Genomic DNA, 18,833 nt, shown 5'->3' on the forward strand with positions numbered 1-18,833 from the left:
GATATAACAAACCATTCACCATTGGGGCGAAAGACATAGCTACAAAGGGATGCAGAGCTAGCATTGGGTTCTGGTACCTACAGGAACTCAAAGCATATAAGACACAAACATAATAAATGACACATGGTACCATAAGTCAAATGCCGTATTGCAAATTTACACTTCAGCCCACAAGCGTTAATTTAATGATTCGCACCCTTATAATTCTATTGCCTGATCTTGCATTTTAGTGTGTGACATGACCTGTGATCTGATCTTGCTTCAGTCTCCCATATTATGATTATTGATATGAATTTGGCATGAATATGACTAATAATTCATCAAATGTTGTTTTATTTTGTAGGCCGACAGAGACTTTGCTGCAGTGATAGGGACATTGTTAAAACACCCTTCCCACTTAGAAGAAAGATACAAAGGTAGAAGTCCCCATCCTAACTTATACCCATATATTGCTATCTGGAAAGATTTGCACTGTCAATTGTTTGGAACTGTGCTCAATACTGTTGGATGTACTACAACTCCTATTCTACACTTAACCGGTACGGCATGGTTCCCGAGTCCTTAAGGAGCCGTGACGTACCGGAACGTCATCTATAGTTCCGATCACCGCCGCCCGGCGGACGGTGATCGGAACACGGTGCCTGCTCAAATCATTGAGCAGGCACCACAGCTAAATGCGCGGGGGAGGGTGACCCCCCCGTGTCGGCGATCGCCGCAAACCGCAGGTCAATTCAGACCTGCGGTTTGCGGCTTTTACCTGGTGCGGCGGCGGTGGTCGGCAGTGCCATCGGGTCCCTATGGGGCTGTGGGGGGGACCCGATAGCATGGAAGGCAGCGCGATGACTTTCTGAGGCATCGCGCTGCCTTCCGGTGATGAGCCTGTGAGATCCAGCCCCCTGGATCTCACAGGCCGGAAGCTGTATGAGTAATACACACAGTATTACTCATACAGCCAATGCATTCCAATACAGAAGTATTGGAATGCATTATAAAGGATTAGACCCCCAAAAGTTCAAGTCCTAAAGTGGAACAAAAAAAAAGTGGAAAAAAAAGTTGAAAAAATAAAGTTTTCCCCCAAAAAATTTTAAAGTTTCAAGTAAAAATAAACAAAAACGTCATTTTCCCCAAATAAAGTTAAAAAAATGTAGTAAAAAATAGGGGGGAAAAAAAGTATACATATTAGGTATCGCCGCGTCCGTATCGACTGGCTCTATAAACATATCACATTACCTAACCCCTCAGATGAATGCTGTAAAAAATAAAAAATAAAAACTGTGCTAAATAAAATAAAAATTTGTCACCTTACATCACAAAAAGTACAACAGCAAGCAATAAAAAAGGCATTTGCCCACCAAAATAGTACCAATCTAACCGTCACCTCATCCCGCAAAAAATGAGCCCTACCTGTAACAATCGCCCAAAAAATAAAAAAACTATGGCTCAGAATATGGAGACACTAAAACATCATTTTTTTTGTTTTAAAAAAGCTGTTATTGTGTAAAACTTAAATAAATAAAAAAAATGTATACATATTTGGTATTGCCGCGTTTGTATCGACCGGCTCTATAAAAATATCACATGACCTAACCCCTCAGATGAACACCGTAAAAAAAAAAAAAAAAAACTGTGCTAAAAAAAATATTTTTGTCACCTTACATCACAAAAAATAGAAATTCTGAAATTTCATCTCCATTTGCCAATAACTCTTGTGGAACACCTAAAGGGTTAACGACGTTTGTAAAATCTGTTTTGAATACCTTGAGGGGTGTAGTTTCTTAGATGGGGTCACTTTTATGGAGTTTCTACTCTAGGGGTGCATCAGGGGGGCTTCAATTGGGACATGGTGTCAAAAAAACCAGTCCAGCAAAATCTGCCTTCCAAAAACCGTATGGCATTCCTTTCCTTCTGCACCCTGCCGTGTGCCGGTACAGCTGTTTACGACCACATATGGGGTGTTTCTGTAAACTACAGAATCAGGGCCATAAATATTGAGTTTTGTTTGGCTGTTAACCCTTGCTTTGTTACTGGGAAAAATGGATTAAAATTGAAAATTTGCCAAAAAATTGCAATTCTGAAATTTCATCTCCATTTGCCAATAACTCTTGTGGAACACCTAAAGGGTTAACAACGTTTGTAAAATCTGTTTTGAATACCTTGAGGGGTGTAGTTTCTTAGATGGGGTCACTTTTATGGAGTTTCTACTCTAGGGTTGCATCAGGGGGGCTTCAATTGGGACATGGTGTCAAAAAAAACAGTCCAGCAAAATCTGCTTTCCAAAAACCGTATGGCATTCCTTTACTTCTGTGCCCTGCCGTGTGCCTTTACTTCTGTGCCCTGCCGTGTGCCGGTACAGCTGTTTACGACCACATATGGGGTGTTTCTGTAAACTACAGAATCAGGGCCATAAATATTGAGTTTTGTTTGGCTGTTAACCCTTGCTTTGTTACTGGGAAAAATGGATTAAAATGGAAAATTTGCCAAAAAATTGAAATTCTGAAATTTCATCTCCATTTGCCAATAACTCTTGTGGAACACCTAAAGGGTTAACGACGTTTGTAAAATCTGTTTTGAATACCTTGAGGGGTGTAGTTTCTTAGATGGGGTCACTTTTATGGAGTTTCTACTCTAGGGTTGCATCAGGGGGGCTTCAAATGGGACATGGTGTCAAAAAAACCAGTCCAGCAAAATCTGCCTTCCAAAAACCGTATGACATTCCTTTCCTTCTGCGCCCTGCCGTGTGCCCGTACAGTAGTTTACGACCACATATGGGGTGTTTCTGTAAACTACAGAATCAGGGCCATAAATATTGAGTTTGGTTTGGCTGTTAACCCTTGCTTTGTAACTGGAAAAAAATTATTAAAATGGAAAATCTGCCAAAAAAGTGAAATTTTGAAATTGTATCTATATTTTCCATTAATTCTTGTGGAACACCTAAAGGGTTAACAAAGTTTGTAAAATCAGTTTTGAATACCTTGAGGGGTGTAGTTCATATAATGGGGTAATTTTTGGGGTGTTTTCTATTATGTAAGCCTCGCAAAGTGACTTCAGACCTCAACTGGTCCCTAAAAATTGGGTTTTTGAAAATTTCTGAAAAATTTCAAGATTTGCTTCTAAACTTCTAAGCCATGTAACATCCCCAAAAAATAAAATATCATTCCCAAAATGATCCAAACATGAAGTAGACATATGGGGAATGTAAAGTAATAACTATTTTTTGAGGTATTACTATGTATTATAGAAGTAGAGAAATTGAAACTTGGAAATTTGCAATTTTTTTTTACAAATTTTTGGTAAATTTGGTATTTTTTTATAAATAAAAATGAAATTTTTTTACTTCATTTTACCAGTGTCATAAAATACAATATGTGATGAAAAAAGAATCTCAGAATGGCCTGGATAAGTCAAAGCATTTTAAAGTTATCAGCACTTAAAGTGACACTGGGCAGATTTGCAAAAAATGGCCAAGTCCGTAAGGAGAAATAGGGCCGAGTCCTTAAGGGGTTAAGTAAAGAGAGACATTTTTTTTTTTTTTACAACTGGCCTGGTTACTGACTCCTGCACCATACCCCGGACACTGCACCCACACCTTCTGCCTTGCAATCATACAAAATACTGTATTAATATCAAGAACACCCCAACTACCATCAGGCAGGAGCTGCAACATCAAGATGTGCCCCAAGGGAAGAAAGGGTGCATCCTCCTATCACTGCCCATAGGGAGCATTGGTGTAAGGACTGCCACTGTGGTGGTAATCATTGCCGCCATGGCCACTCCCACTCCCATCCTCTGCTCTTCCAGGGCTTGCGGTACTGTGATTCATCAATATGGATTTACACATTCAGCTGAAAACTATATTTAAAAACTGTATTTTAGTGCAGATATAATCTTAACAACCACTTCATTATTTTAACATTTTCAAAGACTACTCTACCTGTACCTCGGTAAGTTGCACATTGCATAGCAAAGGGTCCATTGTGATGTACAAATTAACAGCTGGATAAAAAAAATGCCTCTGCAAAGATCAGCAGCTTCCATGTACGTACTGTAACAGATGTGATCCTCCAGGGTTACAAAAAAAAAACCTTCATGTCTGTTTGCATTATTTTCAAATACTGAGTCCATGATAGTTTTGCAATGTGATTTTGAGAAGAATTCTGGGTTATATCGCTGTTCAAACATCAATCCCACAGGCAGATTTTGCCACTGCTAACCTCTGCATGTTGTATCCACAAAAAAGTCCAAAAGCTGAGATAAAGTAACTAGTGGGGGATTGCTTCATTAATAAATCAACATGAAAACTTTAAAGGAATCTATTATCAGAGGAAGACAACTGCCAGCATCCCTAAGGCTAGCTCCACGGGGCTATAGAGATCTGTAAACTACTGCACAAAACATCACACACATTTTGTGCTGCAAGCGTGGGGACTTTTTACATTTAAAAGAAGACCTTTCACCTCTCCTGACCTTTCTGTTTTACTAAATACTTGTATTTCTCATAATATAACAATCCTGCAGCATCCTAAAAACTCAGTGTTAGTTCCAAGTTTATGAACAAGGGAAATTTATGCTGACTGTTACCAGGTGTGACTGCATAATTTCATATTGTCCATTCAGTGCTGAAAATGTCAGACATTTTAGATCTACAACCCTTTGATAAGGGAATGGTAACACCCAGCTGTCAATTTATCCATAGAGTTCTAGGAGAAATAATAAAAGAATGGCACGAAGCAGAGTTATAAGAAAAAATGTTTTAGAACTATTATTTTATGGGAAATACAAGTATTTACTAAAAAAAAAAAGAGTGGTGACAGGTCTTTTTTTAAGAAAGGTACTTAAATTAGGGCTTCTCAGACTTTTTCTACTTGGACCTCATCAATTAATCATTGGTGATGCCAAGACCTCACCAGTGAGTAAATACTGCCATGAGGCAGCAAATAAATACTACCATCCAGTTCTGCACAGTCAGTAAAGGTAACATATGCTTATGATTTTGGACTTTACTGCATCTGGGGAGAGTGAATTGCTTCTGGCACCAGTCACACTACTGAGATGGATTGGCCATCCTATCCAGTGATGGCCAGTTTGCATTGTTCGCCTGCGAACATATGCGGGCTGCCATCTTTTTTCACAAGTCCGGCGAGGCACAGGTAAGCCCTTACCTGTGCGCGAGCCCGTCTGAAAACAAGTGCGGTCAGCGGGAGCAGGCAATTTCGAGAACAGCCAGCGGGGGCCTTCATCGGGCTGCTCCCGGTGACCGCATTTGTTTTCAAACCGGCTCGCGGCACAGGCACAGGTAAGGGCTTACCTGTGCCTCGCCGGATTTGTGAAAAAAGATGGCAGCCCGCATATGTTCGGGGGCGAACAATGCGAACTGGCCATCACTGATCCTATCTAGGGCTGCACACCACCATTGGGCACTGTAGAGAAACATTGAAAGTGATTGCATGCCTTTGGTCATTTGGGGACATTGCTAGTACCTATAGAAAGAGACTCATGGAGGACCATTATTACAGCCACTTCCTATATATAGCCTTTGGGAGACTACTAATAATACTATATTCTGTTACCATCAAACAGGCCTTGTCAAGCAGGCCAGGGGGGAAGAAGGGTTGCACCAATTTCCAAGCACTGCATGTAAGGTCCAGGGAGTTCTGGATGGAGGCATAAGCCACCAAGAGGACTACGACCACCATTCCCATCCTCTCCAACTACAGCACCACCATGCCTCCCTTGTGGGTCAGCGTGTTGCACATGGACCAATGCACAGGCAATTAGTGGGAATAAACCATACATTCCCAATAATTGCCGGATCATGATTCTGCAATCATCTTCTCACAATTGCAAAGTGTTACTTTTAGTTATGTCATTATGTTTCATTCACTGTAATTTACAGTGTTTTTAGCATAAAAATACAATTTCCATTATTTTTGCTGCCATGTGTTCTCCTTGGTGCTGCTACTAATCTGTGCCTCTAGGGGTATGTTCTGGACAGAATCAGTCTCCTTCCCCCTCTGGCTGCTGACAATATAATCCCTTATTCTTTGGTAGAATCTGATTACTATCTAATTTCTGTGACCAGTTTCTAGGTTTATATTATTCTGTATCATTGTAAATGTTGTTGTTACCTGATAGGGATAGTTGTACCAACACTGTCTTGTGTTCCAGAGCCAAGGAGTCTAGAAATATGAAGGAAAGAAAATAGTCATTAATTACATGTTTCAAAAATACAGAGCGGCTTTCAGTATGTTTTTACTAGTCAACAGAAAGAAAAGTAGCTTCCCAGTAGCTTCGCTATCACATTGGTCTGTAAAAAATTCAGTAAGAATGTTATCTTCAGCGATGGCCTGAGTGAAAATCAACCATGCTGTGTAAATAAAAATGCTATACAACTGCACTAGCACCATACACTTCAAACATTGCATACTGTACAATGCACAAATATAAGTTCCACAATGTAAATACCATCATACTACAGATCATGGTGGTTGCAAGCTTCAAGCTCCATGCCATCTATGATGTCCCCTTCCCAGAAAGGCAGATGATGAGTCCCCTGAGCCTGCACATTGATGTACCCCTAAGGCCAACACTGTCTGAAAACTCTACATGAACATCTAGAGATGCTAAGTTGCTGAATATGGTTTTCCAGGTTGGTTGTCATGACTATACCTCCTGTAGTTCTATTCTGTGCATGACAAAGTAGTCAAAGATCTCACTTGAGAGACAATGATGTCTTCATGAATGGTCCAGAGGGCAGGCCAGGAGCGGGCACTCACTTTTGCTACTTTGGAAATTATTATTGAATTGATTCAATTGGAAAAAATACCTATATTTTATACACCCAAGAAAGTCAATACTCTACCAGCAAAATGAGTAGACTTGGAGGGTATGTGTCTATGACCAGCTGAACATGTATTTTTATATGGGGTTTTCAGACAGGGGTGCACTTAAAGGGGTTGTCCGGGATTGGGCACATTGGTCTAATAGTACTAGATTGCCTTATACATTACAAACATGCATGTACTACCTTTTGCACATATTTCTCAAGCCCCGTCTTCATCCAGTAAATTCTTGGCTGGAAGTGACTGTTTTCTTGTTCTCAGTGACGTACCGTGTCCCTTGCAGGCGAGCAAAGCCTCCTCCTCCGCTGCTCAGGGAGCCCGGTGACGTCACTGGCAGCCTAAGTAATTATGCAGAGTGGATGGAGGGGCGGTAACTAGGCCGTCCGACATCGCGCTAAGCCCCGCCCCTTCGGTCCGATGACGTGACCGGGCATGGAGTTTTATAATGAATGGAGACAGATCACTATGCTAGTTAGCATAGAAAACTCCTCCCATGTAATGTGCATGAGGCATGAATATGTATGAGGGGGGCGGTGAAGTGAGCAGTGATTCTAAGAGCGACGCCTGTCATCTACATGTCATACTGACTCACAGTATTATTTCACTACCACAGTAGACTCCCTATGCATGTTACTGCAAGGCACAGTGCTCTACACCACTATAAAAGCTCTCTGCAGCCAGGAAATAGCCTTTTTTAACACAATTCGCTACAAATAAATTTGGATCTAACCAAAAAAAAATTTAAAATTCGACGAACTGGCCGAATCAAATTTTTGAGAAAGTCGCTAATTAACACTAAACTCCTGCTGTATAATACTGCAATGACAAAACCTCACTGCATGATGCCTTAAAAAATGAAGTGTAATTGTGATACACCGCCATATACTGCATGTGTAGCACAGGATCTATGCCACCTCACGGCATTCTGCCACCACTTCCTGTCACAATCTGAAATATTTTAAATCTCAAAACTGTACAGCCCGAGGCTATAGCTAATTGTTCGCCTGCCATGTCTATGACTGATTTTCAGTTATGCAAAACAAATGCCTCGCTAATACTTCTCCCCGGGTAATAGTTCACACTATGAATTCTTAACTATTTATGCAGCAAATCACAGCGGTTCTAATTTAGAGTAATATATAACATGCCGAATACATTTCTGACAACAGTTTCCATGAAATTTTTATATTTCTGCAACATACGTCCGCCATTACTGCCAAAATAGTCAAGCAAGGAAGAAAAGCATCGGCACATTTAAAGGCATCAGAATTTACATACTTGCTTGCCAACTCTCCCAGAAGGTCCATGGACTCCCAGGGGTGTTGGCAAAACTCCCAGGTGGTGCAGAAAGTGGCACCTGGCAGATAGAAGCCCTAAATCTATGTGGTGCCAGGATTGCTCCGCCATCTAACATAGCACAGGCGTCCAACACAGATTGAGGAGGCAGCGCCGCTGCGTGTAAAAGGGGGCATGTATGGCCCCTAGAAAATTTTAGATGCTGCAATCTCATTCCTCCAAGGAGGCTCCTCCAAAATGTTGGCAAGTACATTTATATCAATAAACTGTTTCTTTCCATTTCAAGACCATGCAGCTTTAAGGCTACTTTCACACTAGCGTTTTTGCTGGATCCGGCAATGCTCAGCAAAAACGCTTCCGTTACTGATAATACAACCGTCTGCATCCGATATGAATGCATCCGGTTGTATTACCTATAACATAGCCAAGACGGATCCGTCATGAACTCCATTGAAAGACAATGAGGGACGGATCCGTTTTCTATTGTGTCAGATTGTGTCAGAGTTAAACGGATCCGTCCCCTTTGACTTGCATTCTGGGTCATGACGTTTTGCTTGACGGAAAGAAAACTGCAGCATGCGAATGCAACCAAACAGGACGGAATGCATTTTGGAGCATTCTGTTCTGTTCAGTTACGTTTTGTCCCCGTTGACAATGAATAGGGACAAAATGTCAGGTTTCTGTGATGTAAAAAAAAATTGACAAAGATAAATCATTTCAGAACTTTTTCCACCTTTAATGTGACCTATAAACTGTACAATTGAAAAACAAACTAAAATATTTTAGGTGGAGGGAAGAAAACAAAAAAAAATAATAATAATGTGGTTGCATAAGTCTGCACACCCTCTTATAACTGGGGATGTAGCTGTGTTCAGAATTAAGCAATCACATTCAAAATCATGTTAAATAGCAGTCAGCATACACCTTCCATCATAATATGGCACCACAGTGACATTACCAGGAACTGGACGTCCATCCAAAATTGATGAAAAGACAAGAAGAAAACTGGTCTGGGAGGCTACCAAGAGGCCTACAGCAACATTCAAGGAGCTGCAGGAATATCTGGCAAGTACTGGCTGTGTGGTACATGTGACAACAATCTCCCGTATTCTTCATACTGTATGTCTGGGCTATGGGGTAGAGTGGCAAGACGAAAGCCTTTTCTTATGAAGAAAAACATCCGAACCAGGCTACATTTTGCAAAAACACATCTGAAGTCTCCCAAAAGCATGTGGGAAAAGGTGTTATGGTCTGATGAAACCAAGGTTGAACTTTTTGGCCATAATTCCAAAAGATGTGTTTGGCACAAAAACAACACTGCACATCACCAAAAGAACACCATACCCACAGTGAAGCATGGTGGTGGAAGCCTCATGCCAAGGGGCTGTTTTTCTTCAGCTGGAACTGGGGCCTTAGTTAAACTAGAGGGAATTATGAACAGTTCCAAATACCAGTCAATATTGGCACAAAACCTTCAGGCTTCTGCTAGAAAGCTGAACATGAAGAGGAACTTCATCTTTCAGCATGACAACGACCCAAAGCATACACCCAAATCAACAAAGGAATGGCTTCACCAGAAGAAGATTAAAGTTTTGGAATGGCCCAGCCAGAGCCCAGACCTGAATCCGATTGAAAATCTGTGGGGTTATCTGAAGATGGCTGTGCACAGGAGATGCCCTCGCAATCTGACAGATTTGGAGTGTTTTTGCCAAGTCAAAATGTGCCATGCTGATAGACTCATACCCAAAAAGACTGAGTGCTGTAATAAAATCAAAAGGTGCTTCAACAAAGTATTAGTTTAAGGGTGTGCACACTTATGCAATCATATTATTTTATTTTTCGATTTTTTTTATTCCCTCTACCTAAAATACACTGCTCAAAAAAATAAAGGGAACACAAAAATAACACATCCTAGATCTGAATTAATAAAATATTCTTCTGAAATACTTTGTTCTTTACATAGTTGAATGTGCTGACAACAAAATCACAGTCTGTGGTGCAACGTGACGTTGGTGGATAGAGCGAGACATGATGTCCCAGATGTGCTCAATTGGATTCAGGTCTGGGGAACGGACGGGCCAGTCCATAGCATCAATGCCTTCATCTTGCAGGAACTGCTGACACACTCCAGCTACATGAGGTCTAGCATTGTCTTGCATTAGGAGGAACCCAGGGCCAACCGCACCAGCATATGGTCTCACAAGGGGTCTGAGGATCTCATCTCGGTACCTAATGGCAGTCAGGCTACCTCTGGCGAGCACATGGAGGGCTGTGCGGCCCTCCAAAGTAATGCCACCCCACACCATTACTGACCCAATGCCAAACCGGTCATGCTGGAGGATGTTGCAGGTAGCAGAACGTTCTCCATGGCGTCTCAAGACTCTGTCACGTCTGTCACATGTGCTCAGTGTGAACCTGCTTTCATCTGTGAAGAGCACAAGGCGCCAGTGGCGAATTTGCCAATATTGGTGTTCTCTGGAAAATGCCAAACGTCCTGCACGGTGTTGGGCTGTAAGCACAACCCCCCCCTCATATCATCCTCATGGAGTCTATTTCTGACCGTTTGAGCAGACACATGGACATTTGTGGCCTGCTGGAGGTCATTTTGTAGGGCTCTGGCAGTGCTCCTCCTGTTCCTCCTTGCACAAAGGCGGAGTTAGCGGTCCTGCTGCTGGGTTGTTGCCCTCCTACGGCCTCCTCCATGTCTCCTGATGTACTGGCCTGTCTCCTGGTAGCGCCTCCATGCTCTGGACACTACGCTGACAGACACAGCAAACCTTCTTGCCACAGCTCACATTGATGTGCCATCCTGGATAAGCTGCACTACCTGAGCCACTTCTGTGGGTTGTAGACTCCGTCTCATGCTACCACTAGAGTGAAAGCACCGGCAGCATTTAAAAGTGACCAAAACATCAGCCAGGAAGCATAGAAACTGAGAAGTGGTCTGTGGTCACCACCTGCAGAACCACTCCTTTATTGGGGGTGTCTTGCTAATTGCCTATAATTTCCACCTGTTGTCTATCCCATTTGCACAACAGCATATGAAATTGATTGTCACTCAGTGTTGCTTCCTAAGTGGACAGTTTGATTTCACAGAAGTGTGATTGACTTGGAGTTACATTGTGTTGTTTAAGTGTTCCCTTTATTTTTTTGAGCAGTGTATTTCAGTTAGTTTTCAGCGCCCGAGAGAAGAGCGCTGGATTCAATTACAGGCTTGGGAGGGTGCCGGCGCATGTGCAGATGGTCCGATTGAGGCCGATGCCCATGAGTATCTATCGGGCATGCGCGGCAACTGACAGGATCGGGGAATGTAAGAGCCGCCCAGCGCAGTGAATAATAATGAGCTGGGCGGCGCTAGGAAGCGACAGTTGAGGCGCGGCTGGGCACGAAGGTAGGAGAAAAAACGCCCCTTGGGCATAAATAAATGTGAAAAAACGCCCCTTGGGCATAAAGAAATGTGATTGACAGATCAATATAAAGTTGTTTTTACATGGTTTACAATGCGGACAGGGGGTACTGTTATATCATTGCAATACACTTTAATAGATCTATGACTGCATAGGAATAACTAAATATGTTTATAGGGCCTGTCAGTGTCCCTTTAGGCTAGAATCACACATGCAGCTTTTCTGGTAGCTTTCTATGTCACCGGCAATGCGTTCCAATGGAATGGGAAATTAACAGAATGGCTCACCGGTCTACTTCTCCTTCCTGCTAGATCTACTCCTGGCTAAACGCAAAAAAAAAACTACATCACAAACAGCACCTAAAACTGCCTGTGTGTGTGATTACATTTCTGCACACATTTTTTCTGCAATTTTTTTTTTTACTTGTTGAAAAACACCATGAATTTTAAGTGTTCTTTGTTGTGCTTTTTAAAGTGGTTTCATATGTGTCATAAAGGGAGGGAAAGAATAAAGGAACAATTTTACCTCTCTCTTTTTTAATCCACTCCTGCATTAAAACAGCCAACGTGATTGCACTCTACACACTGCAAACATTTTTTGGAGCCTTTTTTTAAATCAATTGGTTACATATGTAACACGCTTTTTCTGCTATTTTTCAAGTCATATAAAGAAGGGGAAACCGCCAGAGAAAATGCCATACCTAGAGCATGCTGCAGCCCCCAAAAGGCAAGAAAACCTTTAATGTACATGCTACATGTGGCTGTACCCTTTCTTCTCGCATACACATCATTCGATTTTTTCGCTTGCATTTTTTGTGCTTTTTTAATGCTTTTTTTCCCACTTTTAGGATAATATTACACACAGCATTTTGAATCAGTTTTATGGCAGTTATTGTCTTTTTTTTTAACCAAAGTCAGAAGTGGATTCAAAAGGAATGAGGGGGTTGTACTTCTGTGCCTAAAAAATAAAAAAATAAAAAGTGGTATAAAAAGCTGTGCGTGAAAACACCCTAATACATTTTATATTTTGAACAGGCATTTTTAATTACGTTTTTCAATTCCTATAGAGAAGCCTCTGGAAAAAAAAAATCTAGAGCATGCTGCATTTTACTTAAATTTTTTTTGTTCTTTTACATAATATATTATAGACTTTATAGTAACAAGTGGCCACATTAAAATGGCAGCAAAATGTTATTGCACGGGCACCGACCATGGTCCAGCCGCATGGGGTTCGTGGACCCATTCACTTGAATGGGTCTGCGATCCCTCCGTTGCACAAAAAGATAGAGCATGTTCTATCTTTTTGCGGTGCGGAGGCACGGAAAGGAACCGCAGGAAGCACTCCATAGTGCTTTCATAGTGTTCCGTTCCGTGCTTCCATTCCGCATCTCCAGATTTGCGGACCCATTGAAGTGGACGGGTCTGCATCCATGATGCGGAATGCACACAGAATGGTGTCCGTGTATTGCGGATCAGCAAATGTTGTCCGCATTACGGCAACGGGCAGTACACATTCTTGTGAACGAGCCCTTAGGTTGTGTTCACATGAGCCGTTTTTATTCAAGTTTTTAGTGCAGCTTAAAAGGGGGTGTCCATTTATTTATTTACCAAAAATCCATACTCGCCTGCTCCCTGCCACTCCATGCTCTTCAATGGACTTCTGGTCCCCATCTGTCAACTAATGACTAATGCAGCCAATGACTTGCCTCAGAGGTGATGTGTCCGCCATGTGCCACTTCACTGCTGGGTAATAAGCCACTGTGGCACTCGTCCCTTTTGAGGCCAGTTACGGTAATGACTCCATCTGTGTGGAGGTTGATAGATAGGGATAGATAGGGACTGGAAGTCCAGTGAAAAGAGCTTGGGAGCCTCGAAACTGGAACAGAGCAACAGGGAGCAGGTGAGTATGGATTTCTAAAAAAAAAAAAAAACCTGGACAATCTCTTTGAGGTCAAAACTAGTAATGTACAGGTGAAACTCGAAAAATTCAAATATCGTGCAAATTTCATTTATTTCAGTAATGAAACTAATATATGAGATAAACTTATGCAAAGCGAGATATTTCAAGCCTTTATTTGTTATAATTTGGATGATTATGGCTTACAGCTTATGAAACCCCAAAGTCACAATCTCAGGTCCCCTTTGCTCAGGGGGTATGGATTAGTTAGCTGAGTAGAGTGTGACACTTTGAACCTAGAATATTGAATCTTTTCACAAAATTCTAATTTTAAGCTGCATTAATGTAATTCCTTTTAATTTGCATTACTGAAATAAATGGACTTTTGCACGATATTCAAATTTTTCGAGTTTCATCTGTATTCAAAAAGAGAGACACATATCTTTCCTAGGAAGTCCCCCCTCTCTTTACAATCTACTTCTGACATTGGTTTCAAAAATGCAAAAGCGCCCTTTTAGAAGGCTAAATTAAGTTGGTTATAGAGTCATCTAGAGCAGGTGTCTAAGTCTAATTTGAAAGCAATGTCAATTTGATTCCATCTGCTGTAAGGTCTAGTGGAAGGTTAAGTGTAAAACACACATATCAAAACAAGCAGAGATCCTCTGTAAATTCTAGTTTGGTAGATAATCGCTTGGGAAATACAGTTGAGAAGGAAAATTACAACACTGACAAGCGTTGCTCTTAATGTAAGGACCATTGAAGACGACATCATGATGCAGGCGAAGAAGAACAGATGTAGCTGAGCTCATTTTGCCATTTAACACAACTCATCATAAGTACAAACCTATCATTAAGAGTTTCTCATTAAAAAGATTGTGAGTAGACCTACTGAGGTATCTTAACAGGCTTGTCTTTCTTAAGATAAGATAAAAAGTAAGCAGCAGGCCCAATTCCCGGAAACACCGGTGGTCATTTGATATCACCATAGGAAACCCTGGTCTTGAAATGTCCCCCTCTGTTTTTAGAACTCAGTATAGTCCCATCCACGCGTTCGGTAGAACTTCAGGTCAAAGTTCGGGTTCAGGACCCGAACTTGACCCGAACTTCGCTTTAAGACAGAATTCTAAATAAAATGGCCATGGAGGGGTTAAAAATAATTAAAAAAACTCACCTCATCCACTTGATCGCGCCATCCACCTTCATTCAGCAGGACCTGCGGTAACGTCATCGCGTTCACCACTTGGTGAGCGCGGTGATGTCATCGCAGGTCCTGAAGAAAGAAGACCTACGCGATCAAGGCTGCGCGATCAAGTGGATGAGGTGAGGTTTTTTTATTATTTTTAATCCCTCCATGGCCATTTTATTTAGCATTCTGTCTTAAGAACGCTATTATTTTCCATTATAAAATGACCCGAACCTGAACTTCAGTGAAAAATTTTTGTAAAGTTCGCTCAACCCTAACTATAAACCAAGATAATATCTGAAACATGTGAAGAAAATATAAGCAGAAAGTAAACAAGTACATTGGTCCCTCAAGATACAATTGCCTCAGGATACAATATTTTCAACATACAATGGCCTTTCCTGGGCAATCGAAGTTAAAACTAGATTCAACATACAATGTCTGACAGTCAGATCCAACCAATTGATACAGCCATTTCTCAGGTAAAACACCTGTAATGGTTGTCTAGTGGCTCCTCTTTACAAGACAGTGCTGTACTACATGTCCTGTATTGTCCTCTGTCTGTGCCAGGATGAACATCTCATTTGGATGTGAGGTAGGCAGTGTCAGACTGGGGTACCTAGGTCCCACCAGTAAAATTCATTCTGGGGGTCCACTATAAAGCTACATGCATATACTACCTGCCCACACTACCTAGTTTTTCATATGGACATAGGCAATGTACTGTATAGCATCTCAGCCAGCCATCTATGTCAGTCTACTTTGCAATTGTGCCACTTGAGCAGGGGACTAGGGGCCCACCTTGCTCAGGGGCCCATCAGGGGATTCACCTGTTCCCCTGTGCGCCAGTCCGAGCATGGAGGTAGTGGTGGTCCACCCTTGTTTTTATGGAACACTGTGTGCTATACAGGACCTTGACTAAGCTCCTGTCCTCATCATAGACAGTGATTTACAGCCTCCAGCATCTACTCCTGACTGTTGACTTTATTTGCCGTCATATCTGCTTATTTTTTTTAAAATCTTAATTTTATCTTATCTTAGGATGGAATTTGGGGGCTTTGGAACTCAAGGTACAATGGTCTCAGAATACAATGGTTGTCCTGGAACCAATTAATATTGTAACTTGAGGGTCTACTGTATATTTGACAAGCGCAGTGACAATGGCAATCTCCTAAAGTGACCCTCAGTTCAAGAAAACAAAATATCACATTAACTTGGTAATGAACAGAACACCTACCTGGTGCCCTCCTTTTCATCTTTTTAGCTGCAGATACATTAATTCCCAGGCTCTTCTTCTGCCATCCAAGATGGTTGCACCACTTCTCAGACTACCTGGTGCACACTGTGCATTGGTAGTCCAAGAAAATTCCTGGTTGTCCAGCCCTGCTATTGGATTGGCCAGCACTGCTCACTTGAACAAAGCTGGACAATCTAAGGGCAGCAAGAAGTGACATGGGCTACCAAATGCACAGCATGCACCAGGTAGTCTGAGAAGTGGTGCAACCATATTGGATGGCAGAAGAGGAGCCTCAGAATTGATGCATCTGCAGCTGAAAAAATGACAAGGAGAGGACCAGGGTATTTTATTCGTTCCCCAGTTAATGTGATTTTTTTTAACCAGAGGGTCACTTTAACAAGACATTATGTAATCAACCTTGAAAATTACCTGCCATCAACAATTGATTGTAAGGAAATCAACAAAGTATACATGGATGGAATTTTCACAATAAAAAATAGTTTGAGATGCATCCACTATGACTCATCCCATAGAGAAATACAGGATGATTAGTTTGGATTTGTGCTATTTATTTTCCCGGTTGTAGAGTCTTCTATTCCTGACGTCTACAAAAATAAAAGTTATATCTGCACTTTATTATGAGCTTCCTTTATCATGAAGAGGTAAAAGAGAGATACGGTAGGCTGGTTGGAAACTATTAAGCAAAATTCCAGGAAAATAGATAGATAGAGTTGGCATCTTTAAAGGGAATAGATATTGTTCCAGTAAGATCAACTCTTAAACTCCATGAACACACGATAAAGCCGAGTGCACAGAATAGGTATGGCCATGTGTGTAACCTGAAACTCCTGGGCCCCAATGCAAAATCTATAACTCTATAACTGCACCCCATCTACCATGTGCCACTTCCAGTATAATATTGGTGTCTTCTTCTGTGGCCATGGGCCCCACTTAGACTCTAGAGTCTGGGTGCAACCTGCTACCTCTGCATTCCCTGTAGCTAAGCAATGTATTGACAGCTTTCCGAATCGCTAGACCTGAATGTAAACACAGCATTCTGCAGAGTTCTTACCTGCATTTTTAACTGCAGGGCAACTTATTGGTCTCCTAAGTAGAGAAAGAGCAGTGATTTCAGTAAATACAGTTTCACTGATTCTTTTCTCCAAAAACTAAGTTTTATTCTGTTCAGCTCCTCTTGCCCTATAACATGCTGCCTGTGGATCAAACTGCATGTACAATGTATAGCAAATTATTGAAAAGTCACAAGGTGATATTTATCAAAACTGGTGTAAAACAAAAGCTGGCTTAGCTGCCTATAACAACTAATAAGATTGCACCTTTCATTTCCCAAAGGAGCTCGGAAAAGTTAAGGGGGGATCTGATTGGTTGCTATAAGCAACTAAGCCATTTTTTCTTTACACCAGTTTTGATAAATCTCTCCCACAGTTTTTTTTATTCGGGGTTTGTGGAGAAATGCCCTGGGTATTTCCTTTTTTTGACATTTCCCGTAGGCTTCTCTATAGAATTTTAAAATTGCATATTTTAAATGTTACAAAAAAAAAAATAATAATTGTAAAGATTTATTTGAAAAACATGCAAAGGGGACTTCATGGGAGACCCCATATTTTGTTTTAGAATAAATGTTTTTTACTTCTGTAATACAGGATGGAACAAGCTTTCTTATGTAACCCCTGCAGAGGGTCTAGTGGATGCTCCTGCGGCAAATTACAAGCAGGGACTTCACAGCAGCAGGCATTAGTGGTGATTCTTCTGAGGTGAAGTGGACTACAAATCCCATGAGAACTTGCTTCTCCCTGCAGCCAACAGCAGAGGGACCAAGGGGAAAGGCTAAGAAAGGAAGAGAAATAGCAGCCATCTTAGAGATAGCAGCATGGCCAGGTGATAGAGAGACAGAGATCTCCTCAGACAGAAGTGAGCCCTGCTTCTGTGCAGACATTACGGCACAGTCCTGACAGCTCCTGTGTTTCCAGTGTGAGATGAGAAAGCTCAGCTGCTGCATTACCCCTACAGCCAACCCTCCATCCCAGGAGGATCTTGAGCCCGATTCCACTGCCATCCGAAGGTTCTGAATGCTGCAGCCCCCAGCTGGTTCCCGGGCAGGACAATCGTCAGTGCACCAACATTAGCACACCAACATTTTCTGCAACCCGGCCCCAATATTCGGACTGTATTAACTGCTAAACAGTAGGGTATAGTAAGCTGAGTGCTAGGAGTAGATAGCTGGGAAGTGCATACTGTCTTTATCTTCCAAAGGAGAGTGTGTGTGACCACCATCACTGCTTACTGTTACAGATAGCTGGCCCCTTCACCAGGGGTTTTTCTTAGACAGAATTGCAATCTTGTTTTATGTTCTTCATCATTGTTCACCCTTTCCCAAATAAATAAGTCGATCAGTTAACTTCTTCCTGGGGTGAGTGTGTACTGAGCCGGGCATGGGCATGGGTTTCCCAAGTCAGCCCCTGGCAGAAAAGGAAGACCCTCCTGCTATCCTATAGAGCTCCAAGCAAGATTTGGGCGGAGGCACTGCGCCATATTGAGGTGAGAACCACCATACACCCTGCCTATCGAGGGCTGCCCAAAGGGGTGTTACACTTACAAATTCTCAGTCACTGAGAAAAAAACCTCCATGTGTCTGTATAAAATCTGGGACACTTTGAGGAAAGTATGGGCTCATAGCAGTGTTTGCCTGTCATATTATAGATCCATACAACACAGTTCTGTAATATGGCATTGTGCATGATCTATAATACTGAAAACCCATACCAGCTCATGTTCTAGTAAATGTATTAATTTCCTTGTAATGAATCAATGATTTCTAATTCCTAAGCTTTTTTCCTGCATTTCACTGGGCAGTATGGTGGCTCACTGGTTAGTACTGGTGCCTGGTAGTGTTGGGGTCTTAGGTTCAAATCTGACCAAGGGCAACATCTGTATGGAGTTTGAATGTTTTTCCC

At 41.8% G+C, this 18,833-nt stretch overlaps 1 protein-coding gene across 2 annotated transcripts in view; it reads right to left on the reverse strand.

Moving 5' to 3' along the window:
* Window positions 1–18,833, reverse strand: part of CERS6 (ceramide synthase 6) — a 212,501-nt gene that overhangs the window by 49,253 nt on the left and 144,415 nt on the right. For both annotated transcript variants that reach the window (XM_040441028.1, XM_040441027.1), the window contains exon 5: window positions 6,126–6,176. In XM_040441028.1, coding sequence (XP_040296962.1) covers window positions 6,126–6,176 — 51 coding nt within the window. The remainder of the gene's footprint in view (window positions 1–6,125; window positions 6,177–18,833) is intronic.

The sequence above is a fragment of the Bufo bufo genome, chromosome 7 (genome assembly GCF_905171765.1).
Source record: "Bufo bufo chromosome 7, aBufBuf1.1, whole genome shotgun sequence".
NCBI lineage: Eukaryota > Metazoa > Chordata > Amphibia > Anura > Bufonidae > Bufo > Bufo bufo.